Source organism: Balaenoptera physalus (assembly GCF_965194825.1).
Source record: "Balaenoptera physalus genome assembly, chromosome: 2".
NCBI classification, from domain to species: Eukaryota; Metazoa; Chordata; class Mammalia; order Artiodactyla; family Balaenopteridae; genus Balaenoptera; species Balaenoptera physalus.
In genome coordinates this window covers 144,824,383-144,840,825 of record NC_138883.1, presented here as the reverse complement: position 1 = coordinate 144,840,825, position 16,443 = coordinate 144,824,383, and the positions used below count along the sequence as shown (strand labels likewise).

The 16,443-nt window shown below is 40.0% G+C and overlaps 1 protein-coding gene and 1 long non-coding RNA gene across 9 annotated transcripts in view; one reads left to right on the top strand and one right to left on the bottom strand.

Moving 5' to 3' along the window:
- The window catches only part of LOC309654491 (endophilin-A3), a 661,335-nt gene that overhangs the window by 257,696 nt on the left and 387,196 nt on the right, over nt 1-16,443 (bottom strand). For all 8 annotated transcript variants that reach the window (XR_014260293.1, XM_082448506.1, XM_082448508.1 and 5 more), the window contains one exon: nt 5,021-5,148. Coding sequence is in view for 7 of the 8 variants with exons in the window: in XM_082448506.1 (XP_082304632.1) it covers nt 5,021-5,148 (128 nt within the window). In the remaining variant the exon portion in view is untranslated. The remainder of the gene's footprint in view (nt 1-5,020; nt 5,149-16,443) is intronic.
- LOC309654607 overlaps nt 1-16,443 on the top strand; it is a 535,162-nt gene that overhangs the window by 169,816 nt on the left and 348,903 nt on the right. The window lies entirely within an intron of this gene.

Below are 16,443 nucleotides of genomic sequence, written 5' to 3'. Positions count from 1 at the left end.
TATTCATTCTCCATATTGATACAAAGCTGCAACAGATTTAAAGCAATGATTCTTACCCAAATGGAAGAAAGGCATTTTTCCCATGGAGAGTGAGAACTGAATTAACAAAGGACTTGATAAAACCCTAATTCTAATGTAGATTCCTGATATTTGGAGATAAACACACACACACACACACACACATATATATATATATATACATACATACACTTAAGTATACATACAAACATATTAGTAGATTTTTTAAAAATTGCTCTTATTTCTTTAATAATGATCCTATAGGATCATTTTCCTTCGAATTATCTCAGTTTTTGTTTGTCTCAAAACATCTTTACTTCACCTTCACACTCGAAGGATATTTTTGCTAGATAGAGGATTCCATTGTAATAGTCATTTTCTTTCAAGATGTTAGGTAATTTCATTATCTTCTAATGAGAAGTTAGCAGTCAACATTATCTTTGCTCCTTTGATGGTAATGTGTCTTTTCTCTCTGGCTTCTTTTAAGATTTTACCATAATGTGTTTATGCATATTTATTCTGTTTAGGGTGTGCAGAGTTTCTTGAATTTGTGGCTTGATATCTTTATAGCAATAACTTTTGGAAATTTGGGGAAATTCTTGGTTACTATCGCTTCAAATAGTACTTCTACCCTATTCTCTATCTCTCTTTTCCTTTTAGGACTCCAATTATACATGGTTTAGAACTTTTCATCTTGTTCCATATATCCCTTATTCTATGTTCTGTGTTTTCCCCCCACCCTATAATTTAGCCTGGATATTTCTACAAACCTATACTCTCTTCTACTGTTTCTAACCTGCTATTATGGCCGTCTATTTAGTACATAATTTTAGTTATCACTTGCTTCTATTCTCAAATTCCCATATGATTCAATTTTATGGATTCCAGTTCTCTGGTGAAATCCTGTATTCTGTCATTTATTCTCGTAAATATTTATTACAGGGTTTTTGTTTTGTTTTTTTAACACACAGGTCCAATAACTCTAGTACCTGTTTCTATCATCTCTTTTTCCTCTTGCTCTTGTATCATGGTAAGATTGGCAATGTTTTATTGAATCACTGGCATGATCTATAAAAACTTGTATAATCTTTGGTTGGTGTCATCTTCCTCCAGGGTGTCTTTTTTAAAGCTTCTAGGAGGCAGTTGGAATAACAACAAATTTTATTACTCAAATTAGGGTTGAGCTAATTCAAGACTAGGTTTCAGTCTTTGTAATATCTAGTCTATTTAGGATTGTTTTTCCCTTTCTCCTAGGGTATAGTCCTTCATGGATACAAACTGATCACCTGAGATGTTTACCAGGGCTTTGAACTCAAATTTTTATGTCCCAGGACTATGAAACTGCCAATAAATCTGCTTAATTTCTCAGCCTCTTAGTAGCTGCTTTCTGCTTGGCTTTTCTGCCTCTTACTGCTTAAAAATTGGTGAATACTAGGATTAAAAATATGGCTCAGATAAAGTCATTTTTCTGCATGTCGCTTACTTGCAGGGATCTTGCAGTCTCAAGTTCTAAGTCCATGATTATGTTTTACTCCTCAATTTCTGGTTCCCAATTACCCATCATTAGATTGTTAATATCTGTAATAGTTTTTATCACATCCAAAGTATGGTCCAAAGTGAAGTGAGACAAATAAGGGCAAAAAAGTAAATTTTTATAAAGCTACATAAATTCAATTTAAAGGCAGGTCTTTCGATCTAAGATTATGTCCTACTTCTTAATGTTAAAATGAAAAGATTCTGATTGTAATTCTTTCCTGAAAAGTCTGTGATGGTAGACCATAGGTGAGTTTTTTGTTTGTTTGTTTTTGTTTTTGTCTTTATTTGACCAAATAAAAAACTGACAACCTATATTAGTTCCAAATATGCTTTTTTTGAACAATTTACTAGTATTTGAAATCCAAAAGTGTGAGAATCAGATTCTTTATTTACCTTCTTCTTCAACATTGCCCATTCTGCTTTCTCCCCTATCTATTGTCTTTTAGGCATAAAAGCTGCTTTTCATTTCCTGCTCCAGCACCTTTACATATGCTGGCCTCACTATCTGGATTTTATGTCCCATAACCCTCCACCCTTCATATAATTGACTTCCTCTCAGTAGTTGGGTCTCAGCATAGACCCTCGGCACAGAGGACTTCCCTGGATAGGTGTTATCTACCCCCTTGACACAAATTTTAATTACATATAATTTGATTACATACTTGTTTATTGTTTGTCCCCCTAGATTATAAGAACCATGAGGACAGGCTCTGTGTTAGTTTAACTCACAGTTGTTAAACTCCTTACCCACACCAAGGCATAAAAAGCATCTTGGAGCTGGAGACTTAGATAGTGTAAGGATTTCTGAAGATTTCTTTGAGAAATCTATGCTATGATCCTACCCCTCACTCTGCTCCAACAGAAAGAGAAGGGATGAGGGCTTCAATCTGCTAACCCCCAATTGAGAGGAAGAAATTTTAGGGACACCAGCTGACACGTGCCTCTTGCAGTTGGTTGGTGTCTAATCCACACCTGAGAAATTTAAGGGCTGAGAGCTCAGCTGCAGTGGGCTGTGTAACCAGAGCAGGTGTTGCTGCATTGGCTCCTAGAACTGGGGAGTTTGTTTAGCAAAGTTCACAGGAGGGTTTCCAGTGAACGAGATGTGGGCCACATGCAAGAGAGCCAGCATGGGGTTGTCCTAGGAACGAACATACCAAGACAGCCGCTGAGGGGGTGAGTAGACATAAACAGGAAGAAGCTGGGAGTATGCCTCGGTGTCCAAGATTAGGAAAGAGCAATGTTACCATGTCAGAGGATTGCAAATACCACATCGTAAGCGAATTGCAGGCAAGGATCCCAGGGGACTGGGGGGAAGGAGGAGACACTGTCTCAGAAAAATCCATCAAAGTGCTCACAATAGATGAAGCTGGCTTTAAACACCTACTAAACCAGAGAACATCAATACCTGGTCACTAAAGTCAAGGCAGAACTCCCCTCCTCCTTCTCCTCTCCTCTTGCCCAAATCTCCTTTTCTGAGTAAGTACAGAGAAGGTAGAAGAGGCAGAGCAGTAACCCTTCCTACCCCGAAGGCTTTCCAGTAGCAGCCGACCCCGGTTAGGAAACAGAAGACACAAATGCACACACACACTGAGATAGATCACTTGGCAAAGTCATATTCTAGGCAAAATCAAAGTAATTTTTTAAATTAATAAAATAACAGACATGGAAGCATTTTGGTTGTATGACAACAAGATGAAAGTGGCCATTCATGGTCCTTAACATTGATATATTCCTCTAAATCTTTTTAACAGATACAAGTTCATACCACCTTTTTTAAAATTTTGCCTTTATCTCTTTCGCCAGTGGATAAGTAGAATTTATGGAATTTTTGCTGTTTAAGTGATGCTTGATGCTGAATAAGGACCATTTATACCGGTGATTCAAACAGAACCTTGACTGAGCTCAAAATTTTGAGCTTAAGTAGTCTCATCCCTTCTATTACTCCTAATAATTACCTTGCCATTTATCACAGGATATGGATTTTTATATTTTGAGGGCAGGGCATGAGGGATGAATGTCAAGGAATCATAAAATGCTCTAATATGAGGGGTTTGGCTTTTATATTTAGTTGGCGACTGGGGAGGTACATACCATAAAGAAAAGACAAACACAAATAAACCCCACTCTTTTCCCACCTGAACCCTACCATTCATTGCAAATTATTCAGATCCCTCAGAGTTGGATTGAGATGCCAAAATCTCACCTTCCCATGCCAGTCTCCATGCTGGAAACCTCTCCCTCAAATGACTGACCAGCGGTGGGTAAGAACTTGCTCCCTACCTGAGAAGACCCTCCCTGACCCTTGCCCACAGGAGCACAGGCCCCCTATTACAAGCCTCACCAGGATAAATACATCCCGGTACAACGTAACATCCATATGGTATGACACACTTAGAGGGCATTTATCTCCTCACCAAGGTAACAACACAGAAGAAGCAGCTATACCACTTTGTCATTGTGAGACTAATCCCCGGACTCAGTTCTGCAACCATTTACTTAGGGTTCCAAGCTCTGAGTCAGAACTTGCCCTAAGATAATGACACCAACACTAACTCCAGGAGCCTCCCCATGCTTTCCTGGAGTGCACTCAGAGTCCTCCTGCTCAAAGGCCATGTCTACAGTCTCACATCTGCCCTGCTCTGTGCTGTCTCAAGGAAATGAGAATGTACGTGGTCACTGTTTAACAGGCCATAAAACAGCGACCTTGATGGAATCCAGAGCATTTCTGCTCTATACCTTACACATTCAGGGAACGTCCATTCCCTCTTTCACCGGACAACATCCCCAAACTGAAGTTGGCTGCCATGATCTTGGAGTCTTCTGTCCAGAACCAGCACATCCAGTTCCATCCACCTGGGGTTCTGTCTTACCCGAGAGCTCAGGTAAAAATCCTTGGCTAGGATTGACACTACCCCGTGAAGAATTACCTCAAATTGTCTCAAGAGCAATGATAACTGTGGGTTTCTTACAATGTATGTTTATTTTTTAAGAAGCTGATCTTACATTTTAACAAATGTTGCTTAACATAAACATTTCTAAGATAGGAGCACAGACCTTGCATTACCTTCTTAATCAATGGGTTGCTCGGAGAAAGTGAACCGAAAGTGATTAAAATGGCAACAACTCAAGGGTGGAACACAGAAGACTTGACCTCTTACCCCAAGTCTCAACAACTCTGGGCCAGTGACTTAGCATGCCGGCCTCCCCTCCCTTAAAGCCCAAAGTGTGTAGTGCCCCAGCTGCTGCGAGCTGGGAGTTTCATGCGGAGGGGTATGGCCACACTCATGAAAATGTGGCCATTACTATTTAAATATGGTAACTTGAGGTAACTTAAATATGGTAAGTTGGTAACTTACACCACCATCATGGTACCTTCCAAAGCCAAGAAGCCCAGTTTTCTTCCCAACCTTACCCATCCAAAGGCGCTGACACCCCACAGAGAAGAACAGGAAAAGCCACCACTTACCTGCCAGTCAAACATCTCCGCAGAGAATAGGACGCTCCTCCCCCACAAGTCCGGGAGCAGTCACTCCAGTCACCCCAAGCATCCCAGTTGCTATCTTTGTCTTCATCCGAACGAGTGTTTCTTGAAGTCTGTAAAGTGAAAAAACGCAATAAATTATAGACAAAATGCTAGAAATATCCCAAAAGCTTTCCCAGTTTTTCCAGAGTCTTACTCTAAGCTGTTCACAAAGACTAAAGTTGCCTAAAAATGCATTGTTTTGGAATGGCTACATTAAAACACACACACACACAAGATAGTTTTATATGGAAACTCGTGACACGAGTACCTTTCCACCTTACGAAGGTTTTATCCAGATGGCTTCCAAGCTCAGTTTTAAATTTGAAATTTTATCATTCCAAAATTTAAATAAATTGGCTAAATATAAATAATATTTATTATTATTATTTTGTGTTTATAACTTACATAGCAGGGTCCCAGCTTGTACCTAAGAAATTCTCTCCATTGTCTGTCATATAGACTGGTGCTTACTCCAAAGAAACCTTTTTGCATGAGGATTTGTGGAACCTCCTGAGAGAGGCTTCACCCCAAGAAAACAAAGTAGATAAAGCTTCAGGGTCCAAGAAAATAGAGAAAGTTCAATTATCAATGCTGTTTGGATTAATTTGTCTTCTGGACTTGCCACCATTGACTTATATCAAGATACTCTAAAGAAAAGAGAACAGGGGGAGTTAAAAATTTTTAAATATATAGATAGATATAGATATGAAAAGAAATGATGTACAAAACATTACAAAGAGGCCTAAAGTAGACTCGAATAAATGAAGAAACACATAGTCCTAAACAGCTGGACTCAATACTGTAAAATGTTAATTCTCTCCAAATTAATCTATAAATTTATAACTCCAATCAAAATCCCAAAGGGGATTTTTTTAGACCCTAACAAAATGATTCTAAAGTTCATCTGGTGGAGTAAATGTCTACAAGAGCCAAGAAAAAACTGTACAAGAAGGGAAATTAGAGGGAAATTGCCTCAATTCAAACAGTATAGAATTGGCATAGCAATAAGCATTCAGATCCATTAAGGTTAGAAAAAGAAGAGTCCAGAAACAGACCCAAGTAGAAGGACATAACATAGAACCACAAGTCGGTGTGATGAATGGTTTAAAGGAAAATAATAGATAACTTCTTCACAAAAGACACCAAAATGAATGCAGATATATTCCAGAAATTAATATTTTAAATGCTGAACCCATAAAATACTAAAAAAGCTATAGATTAAAAGTCATACAGGCTTGATGCAGCAAAGAGTGTCCTAGATGTGTCAACAAAGGTAGAAACCCCAAAGCAAAAGACTGATAGATTGAATTACATTAAAATAAAAACACACATAGCATTTTCTCTCTCTTCACCTATAGATAAAGGAATAAGTATATGAACATCCACACAAAAATGCCGTAGTAAAAGAAAACACACCAAATTGCCTCTAAGGATGGAGGCAGCAGGACTCGGCGTGCACGCTGTTGGGGAAGGACACAAGAGGAATGCCAACGGAACGTTTTAGTCCCCTCCCAGTCCTCCCCCAAAAGATCTGAAGCAACTATGACAAAACATTCAACTCGATGAAGCCAGGTGGTGCTATAATAGATGTTAGTTTTATCTGAACTTTTATGGATTTTGAAGTTTCTTTTAAAACATACTTTGAGGGGGCTTCCCTGGTGGTGCAGTGGTTAAGAATCCGCCAGCCAATGCAGGGGACACGGGTTCGAGCCCTGGTCCGGGAAGATCCCACATGCCACGGAGCAACTAAGCCCGTGCGCCACAACTACTGAGCCCGCGTGCCACAATTACTGAAGCCCAGGTGCCTAGAGCCCGTGCTCCACAACAAATAGAAGCTACCACAATGAGAAGCCTGTGCACTGCAACGAAGAGTAGCCCCCGCTCACCGCAACTAGAGAAAGCCCGCGCACAGCAACAAAGACCCAACGCAGCCAAAAACAAAAACAAAAACAAAAAAAAACACTTTGAGGGTAAAAGGCAATCATTAGAGAAGAATGTAAGCCTATATCATATTTAATACAGGTAAATGTGTACATGCCTAGGGAAATGAGTAAGAGGATAATTAAAATGTTAGCAGTGGCTACTTCCAGGTGCAAGGAAATTTAAAATTCTTTTGTTCTTTTGTCTCTGAATTTTAAGTTGTTTTTTTTAAGCCAATACTTCAATATTTTAATTGAAAACAAGCAAGGAAACAAACAAAACCACATCCTGTTGACATACAGAAAAGCTCAAGTCAGACAGGACTTAATAGGTGAGTTCTAAGTTGGAAACCAGAAGAGTTTATGAAGGAAACCCTGACATACTAATAAACCGAAGCATGGGACTCAGCTAGATATTGCACAGATTTCCTTAAGCCCTTAGGCCAAGTTACCTCATCCAACCAAAAAAAAAAAAAAAAATTAAATTAAGAGAGAGGGATCTGTAGAAAGGACCTTCAAATGTGAAATGAATAAATAATGACTGGAAGCAAGGAGGAGATTTTCCAATAATTTTCACCCACATCTCACCGGTCAGTGGGTTTCCTGGCTTCTTACCAAGCTACCTATTTATAGCACAGTAAGCAGCCCTACTAGAGGCAATATTTCAGCAACAGTCAAGGGAAAGGAAAGAATAAATACCTGGCAACTGATCAAGTCTGTCATCGGGAATAAGGGCTAATTAAACCCATACTATTTACTGTTCTAATTAGACCACTGTTCAGTTCGATTTTCTACACTAAACGTCACCAAACGGAACTGTGTCCTGTCTATAATTTAATATAAAATAAAGTTTTAATTCATAAAAAATACAATAAGCAGTTTAATACACTCATCTGGGCTTTTAGGTTGGTGAGTCCAAATCATTTAGGTAAATGTTTAAAATAAACACAGCTGAAATTGATTTTTCATTTTGTCACTCGATATACTGATAGGTTGAATGTGAAAAGTTGAAAACCATCATCATATATATTTTAAAATGAAAGTTGAGAGTTCTTTGAAATATTGTTTTCATTTGTTTTTATTCCCACTATCCCATCTGTTCAGTTTATAGTTAGAGTCAGGTTTCTTTCCATAACTTCTCCACCTTTACTTATAAAAAAAAAAAAAAGAATCTTGATTCTAAAATAACCAAAATAGGCAAGTTATAAATGCAGGCATTTGGTTTCTTTGGTTGAATCAGTAAGATATTTTTCCCCTAAGAAAACAGAGAGAAACTGACATCTCAAGAGGGATCCTTATGTGGCACATATATACAATGGAATATTACTCAGCCATAAAAAGAAATGAAATGGAGGTATTTGTAATGAGGTGGATGGAGTTAGAGTCTGTCATACAGAGTGAAGTAAGTCAGAAAGAGAAAAACAAATACAGTATGCTAACACATATATACGGAATCTAAGGGGAAAAAAAAAAAAAAAAAAAAAAAAAGGCCATGAAGAACCTAGTGGCAAGACGGGAATAAAGACACAGACCTACTAGAGAATGGACTTGAGGATATGGGGAGGGGGTGGGGTGAGATGTGACAGGGTAAGAGAGTGTCATGGACATATATACACTACCAAATGTAAAATAGATAACTAGTGGGAAGCAGCCGCATAGCACAGGGAGATCAGCTCGGTGCTTTGTGACCATCTAGAGGGATGGGATGGGGAGGGTGGGAGGGAGGGAGATGCAAGAGGGAAGAGAAATGGGAACATATTGTATATGTATAACTGATTCACTTTGTTATAAAGCAGAAGCTAACACACCATTGTAAGGCAATTATACTTCAATAAAGATGTTAAAAAAAAAATAAAAAAAAAAGTAAAAAAAAAAAAAAAAAAAAAAAAGAGGGATCCTTGAGTTTTTCTCCTCTCCTTGGCCATGAAGATGGTCAGATTTTGCTTTGAAACCCCACTGCTATTTCCTACCAGCCAGTCCTCCTGCCCTTCTCATCATTCTTCGTTTTCCAAAGAGTAGCAATAATATCCCCAATTTCTACCCAGTTCTCATCTCTTCCCTTTGATGCCAGCAGCATGATGATAACACAAACGTTCAGAAAAAAAAAAAAATCTCATTGGAGCTGAGCAAAGAGTCCCCAGGGTCAGTTCTGAACATTTATATTTGTATATTCTTCTTTATAGCGACACAGAACCTGCTTCCCTGGAACTTACATCCTCTAGAGCAGTGGACGCTGAGTCTCCATCCTCTTGTACAGAAGAAACCTTTTCAAGCTTTCTTCAATTGTCCCGGCTCTCTCACGAATATCTCCTCTCTCTGTGCACTCTGCAGTCTGCACATTTTTTATTTTAAAATGTAGCATCCAGAACATAACAATGTATCTGAGAATAATAGACTACATAGTGTCCCTATTACCCAGGTTTCTTTTGATGAAATCTAAGTTTCCATCTCTCTTTCTTCCCTCCTCTCCTCTTCCTCCCTTCTTCCCTTCCTTCCTTCCTTCCTTTCTCCCTTCCTTCCTTCCTTCCTCCCTTCCTACCTTTTTAGTCACACCATTTATTGGATCTCATGATGGAGGCAGTATCACATAATGGTTAAAAGTTGTGTGACTCTGGATAAGTTTCTTAACCTTTCTAAAACTCATCTATAAAATGGAGATGATATTTTTACTCCAACAGGATTTAAACAAAATGCCATCTATAGAATGAATCACACAGCATCTCAGTAAATGTCTCAATAAGCATAAGGTATCTTTCTTCAAAATAATGTCTTTTTCCAAACAATGACAGGAGAGCCAGCTCTCTTCCATTTTTACTTAGGCAAGGCTTAACATTAATCACTACTGAATTTCCTCTTGTTGGTTTTGGCCCAGAATACCAGCCTGCTGAGATCTGTTTGCACCCTGATCCTGTCACCCCATCTACAAGCCACTTTGCTCAGCTTTGCAGCTTCCATGCTCCACCCAAGTCCCTGATAAACATGCTGGACACAGCTCCCTAATCTTACAGAATTCCATATGCACATTTCTGCTTTTTTAAAATAGTAAGTGGACCCTAATGCCAAGTAAGCAGCCAACTAATCAGACTTGGAATCGGTGAACACAGTTTAATGTTACAATAAAAATATGAAATAAAATCACCATCACCAAGTGTTAGGAGGCAGAAAGAGTAGTGGGGTGGGAAGAAACCAGCCATTAGGAGGAACTGGATCAGGGACCGTAGGGTGGGGTCTATATTCTTGGGCTGCATGGTGGTGGTGAGTCTCCTGAGAGAAGAGGTATTGTATTTAGCAGCCCCACTTTGGCCAGCCCCAGCTCTGAAATCTAGTGACAATAAAATATGGTTGACTGATATCAGCCCCATGTTCGACCTGATGGTCACCCTGCAGAGGCAACTCCTATGTTTGTAAGTTGGGTACCACTAATTCCCAATTCCTTCTTTTCAGACATCCTCATGAGCTGTCTTAAGTAATTATTTAAACTCCAAGTTATTAATATTTTATAAGGTAAGTCGTTATCTGAACCCTATCTATAGACTTCTTCCCCCAAGTCTGAGTCAACCGACATCCTATCACTCAGTGACCCCGTTCTGGGCCAGACTCTGAAGTGGGCATGGAGAAGGAACTGAAGAATCTGGCCCCGCACAAAGCAGCGACCATGTACGTACGCAGTGAGCGCCCTTGCCCATATGTTTCCTACATTCTTTCTAACCTTCTCAACAAACCCTTGAGGTGGATGTTACCAATCCCCGTTTTATAGCTGAACAACTGGAGCTTCCAGAACGACGTGTCCAAGGTGTGGGGGAGCCCGGGCAGAACCCCTTCCTGTCTGACCCAGACGAGGCCTGCCTTTTGCTCACGGATGCTCCTCCCCTGCCCTTGTGGACCAGGAATCCAGTCAAGTGCAGCAGCCAACCTATCATCACTCGTAGCTAGCATTTCACATCTTGGATCGAATACAGCTGCTGCTGTGATTCACTTGACCACAACATTCTTTTGATATCTCAATGAAGTCGTTTTACTTTTTTTTTCCCTCTCTATATTGCAAGCAGAACCACACTTCTGTTTTTCAAAAAATATTTGATTTTATCTAAGTTATTCCACGAGGAATACGCGTTCTTGACCGACATTCACAGACTGGGATGCATTTGTTAGTTTTCTCACACAAACGTACACCAACGGCTTGCAGAGTTCAAGGCTCGGGGAAGATGAGCCTGGATCAGGCCCTCAAGACAGTGAGTAGCAGGTGAGAGAGGCTGAAGGGTTGGGCAGAATCAGCCCTCAGTCACTGAGAGCAACAGACACAAGGACACAGAGCAAGGAGGTGCTGAAACACAAGCAATTTCTACCTCGGTTAGGAATGCCGGGGCACATACTTTCCAGGGAACACACTAATTCTGCTGGAAGCACCTGGCAGAGCCTCACAGGTCCCCATCAGCTTCTCTCATGTAATGGGATTGCAAGTGCATTTTTAGTTCTGATTCTTCTTTATTTTCTAATTGTAATGGAATTACAACACTTTCCTATTTTCTTCCTTTTGCTCATCTATATTTCCCAGTTTTATACGATGAACATGTATACTTTATGCAATAAAACACCGAATAAAAGTTCTTTTTATAAGGGGTGGGGGGAACACTAAAGAGGAACCTTATGAAAATATATCCAAAGAGGTAAAATGCACTTTGTGCTGTTTGGTTAAAACTATCAGGCTTAAAGATCTCTTAGGAAGTCATATTTTCCTAAGTAAAGTTCTAGCTACGGAGTACTTTGGATGAAAAATTCGGAAAAGATATTGTTTACTCATTATATAATAGGACTGGTAGAAGCCAAAAATATTGTAGGAATAAGTGTGCTCACATTCTCATAAAGACTCGAGGACTTCTTGCCTTCTTGGATCCCCATGCATAAATTAAATCATAAAATATTTCCCTGACAGCTCTTAAATCTGTGACTTATAATGAACAGCACAGCTCTACCAGTCTTGCAAAAACGTTAGCAACTAAACACAGATTTCACATATAAGGTCACTTATCGGAAATGCTACATTAACAGGTCCATATTAAAAACAACTCAAAATAAAATAGGTTCCACTGGGATGTTACTTCCCAGACATCAAATAAAGGTTTATTCCACCATTACCACAAAGGTTATTTAAGGAAATGACAAACAACCCAGATTTTAACAGTAAATACATTCTTTCAGGTCAATACTACCTTAAGATCTTTAACAACATATTTTTTAAAATATGAATTAGGTAAATGACATAAAATGTCACTGAAGCTGTCACAGAGACTCAACAACTCAGTGCAGCCAGAATACCTAAAACACTAACATAGCTAAAGCTATGTGCTAGGTATACACCTCTGTCTTCTTGGTCCATTCTATCCTCTACTGGAAGGTACATATATCCACACGTCATTACCCTGATGGTCAATGACCACTTGCAAGGATTTGGTCTACCCTTTCCTAGCCAATGTGTTACCTATTATTTTACCACCTTCTTAAAGCCCTTCACTGATTCCTCAGGACACATGTTCTGTACGTCCAGGCTCTCCATGACCTGCTCTGTCTCATCCTCCAGCTCTATTCCCTGCAGCTCAGGCTCACCCTGCATCCCATATTCCAAGCACACGATATTTCTCATTATTCCCCAAACACAAACACGTTTGCTAAGTCCTGCTTCCTTTGGCAAACCCCAAAACAACACCAAGACCCTCCTCTTGGAGCAGCTCTATTTGCAGGTGACCAGTGAGTGAAGACACAGAACTAGCAAGCCCTGCTTCCCTGAGGCTGAGGTCAGTATAGTCCAGGATTGCTTCTGAGAAAGCATCCTGCTCCCTGGATTTTTCCTGCCAGCCCCACTACATAGGAGGCTGGCCCCAGTTCTGGGATTCCTCACCTCCTTGAGTCTCCTCCCCTAGTTAGCCAGGCATAGACTGACCTGGTTATGTACTCCTGGTTATGTACTCCAGTCACGCTGGCTCTCAGATTCCTGGATTAGAGATTGATTCCGCCTATTGTTCTAGTAAAAGAAAAAAAATCTCCCACAAATGTTATGAAGAGGTTCCAAATCATGGCAACCAAGGCTCCTCCACATCAAGATGAAGGAACACCAACTAAACACTCCAGACTTCTGAGAATGAAGACAGGCCTTCTGTATACAGCAATCCAGTCCATCATATTAGGTCAGAGAACTAGGTCCCAGGGGGAAAGAGGGCAGATTCAGATGGGGATAATTTGAGAAGCATTTTAAAAACACACTTTGCTGTACAGCAGAAATTAATACAACACTGTAAATCAACTATACCTCAATTTTAAAAATACCCACACACACTCTTTACTAAGATGAGAACACGGTACAGGGAAACCGCAGGGCTGGTGCAACACACCGGGGCTGGTACCAGGCAGGCCCTGTGAATCAGACAATTCACATTATCTGCCTGGGCCTTGTCTGCAAGATGCGGCGAGGGCAGGCAGAGGCTGTAGGTAAAGGGCTGGTTGACAGAAGCTAAGGCCTTTGGTCAAGAATTACAGCCCACAGCAGCCCCACCAAGCGGAAGCTGGGGAAACAAATACACTTCTCTCCTCCCTCTCTCCAATCCCCTGCAGTGCTCACCATTGGCCAAACCCGACCAGGAGCCAGAGGGCAAGGGAGACCACTGATGCAGTCCGTACAGGTCAGGCCCCCGGGTGGGGCCAGCACAGGGTGGGGAGCGATGGAGAGTGGATCTGGAGAACAAAGGGAAGCTTTCCGACGCAGCAATTTATTGACTTGCTGGAATATTTTTGAGCAGAGGACTGACTTCGGCAAACTATATTTTGGAAAAATTACTCTGGCAGGAGTGTGGGGAAAGATTGAGGGAGGAAGAGTGCAGAGCTGGAAGGCCACTGTATAGGACAGGCAAGAAACAAGAGCCCAGGCTAGACACTGCCAGTGTCTAGAAGAGGAGGACATAGACTTGAGGGGTTTTGTTGTTGTTGTTTATTTGTTCAATTTTTTTTATTGAGACATAATTGACACGTTAACATTACATTAGTTTCAGGTGTACAACGTAATGATTTGTTATTTGCACACGTTGAGAAATGATCACCATAAGTCTAGTTAACATCCATCACCATACATAGTTACAATTTTTTTTTTCTTGTGAGGAAAACTTTTAGACCTATTCTTTCAGACATGAGGTTTTAAGGAGCTAGAACCAATAGGACCTGGGTGCTGACCAGATGCAGGGAGAAAGGAGGCGCTAGGATGACTCTTGGGCTTCCGGATTAAGTGACTTGTGGGAGATGTTCATCTCAGCCTCACGACCATCCTCAGCGCCACCCCTGAGGTGAGATGCTCAGTGCCCTTGGGTACAGAATGCGAGCAGTGCCTAGATTACAGCTAAGATAAAGGGAGCATACTGGTGGTCCCAGGAGGAATCTGGCCTGTGGGTCTGATTCATCTAACTATAATTGTATGGTTTACCAAAAAAAGGAATTATTTGTTAATGTTTAAAGATATGGAGATTTCACATAAAAATCTAGATTTCTGACTTCTCAGGAAAAGGAAAGAGGAAATCGATATAGGCGCCACATCCCAACATGGTAATAACTCAAACTAAGGGTGGCCACACAGGTTTGAAGGGGCATATGCCCTCCAGTTTGTACAGTCTCCATCCAGCCACTATGAGGATTCACAGTACCTGCCTGACCCCCGGGGGTCCAACTGGGAGCTTGCTGGTGATGAATGACTGTTGGTTTGAAGGTAATCAAGAGACATGTGTATTTGTACTGATGTCAGATTCTTCAGTCTTGCTACAGAACATCATGTTCTAGAGAGTAAGAAACATACACACAAATAACAAAAATAAAGCAAAACAGGATGCTTTGTTGTCTTCACTGGACACTGAGTTCAGCCATCTGCACACAGAAGCAGAGTTTAAGAAGTTATTCCATGGTGCTCAGTGTCTAAACTCTACTCCCTTTGTACCCCTGGGCTTTGTCTCTGGGGTATTTCAGATATAAAATATTAGTGTATTTAATAAGCTCAAATAAAAATTCCCGAAGCATTGACAAATCATATTCTAGAACACGCCTGTGCTATCTACTAACACACAGATCGTCACTGTCCCCAGGGAGCCCATCCCAGGAATTACACAGATCACCTCTGTACAGCAGCCCCCCCACAATCCTATATTAAGGATGAGAACATCTAGGTTACTTTTTTTCCATTAGTGCAATGTTCCTGGCTACTAGACAAGTTAGAAAACAACCACAGCCTCCAATTGTAGCAAGAGGCATAAATAAAAGTGACCTAATACAATTGGGTTTAGTTTAGTTTTGTTTTGACTGTATTTTTTTGTTAAAAAGAAATTCCTAAATACAAAGCTACTTTACATGAAGACAGACTTAATAGGATATTATCGATGATACTTTGGTAAGTCATCATGAAGCACGTACAGCACAACATCAGGTAAGACTGAATAGAAAGGAGAAGCAAATGTTGCCAAATATAAAAGTCTGATGGAGAGTAATGGTAGGCTGGGTAATATGGACCAACCATCCCACTAAGAACAACTAGAAAAGCAAAAATATCCTCCATAAATGAAATAAAGACGTTTTCAGACAAACAAAAATAGAGAGAATTCACCATAGACAGACCAGTCCTAAAGGAAATACTAAAAGGTGTTTTTAGGGTTAAAGGAAGCTTGGAGATACGGAAAGAAATGAAGAGCAAAAAATAAAATGGTAAAGAAGAATGTGGGTAATTCTAAATAAAGAGCAACTATATAAAACAGCAATTATCGTGGCTTGTGGAGTTTAAAATATTTATATGGCATTAATATATCTGACAACAATGGCATATGAATCAGAAGAGTGATAAATGACATTAAAGTACCCTAAGATCCTTGTATCACCTAGGAAGAGGATAAAAGGACCAATTAATCTTTGACTTTGATAAGTCAAGAATACATGTTTTGCTAAAAATAGAATTACCATATGATCCAGCAATCCCACTCCTGGGCATATACCCAGACAAAATTACAATTCAAAAAGATACATGCACCCCTATATTCATAGCAGCACTCTTCACAATAGCCAAAACATGGAAACAATCTAAATGTCCATCGACAGATGAATGGATAAAGAAGATGTGGTACATATATACAATGGAATACTACTCAGCCATAAAAAAGAATGAAATAATGCCATTTGCAGCAACATGGATTGACCTAGAGATTATCATACTAAGTGAAGTAAATCAGAAAGAGAAAGACAAATACCATATGATATCACCTACATGTGGAATCTAAAATATGGCACAAATGAACCTATCTATGAAACAGAAACAGACTCAGACATGGAGAACAGACTTGTAGTTGCCAGTGGTTGGGGGGAAGAGAAGGATTGGGAGTTTGGGAATAGTAGATGCAAACTATTACATACAGGATGGATAAAAAACAAGGT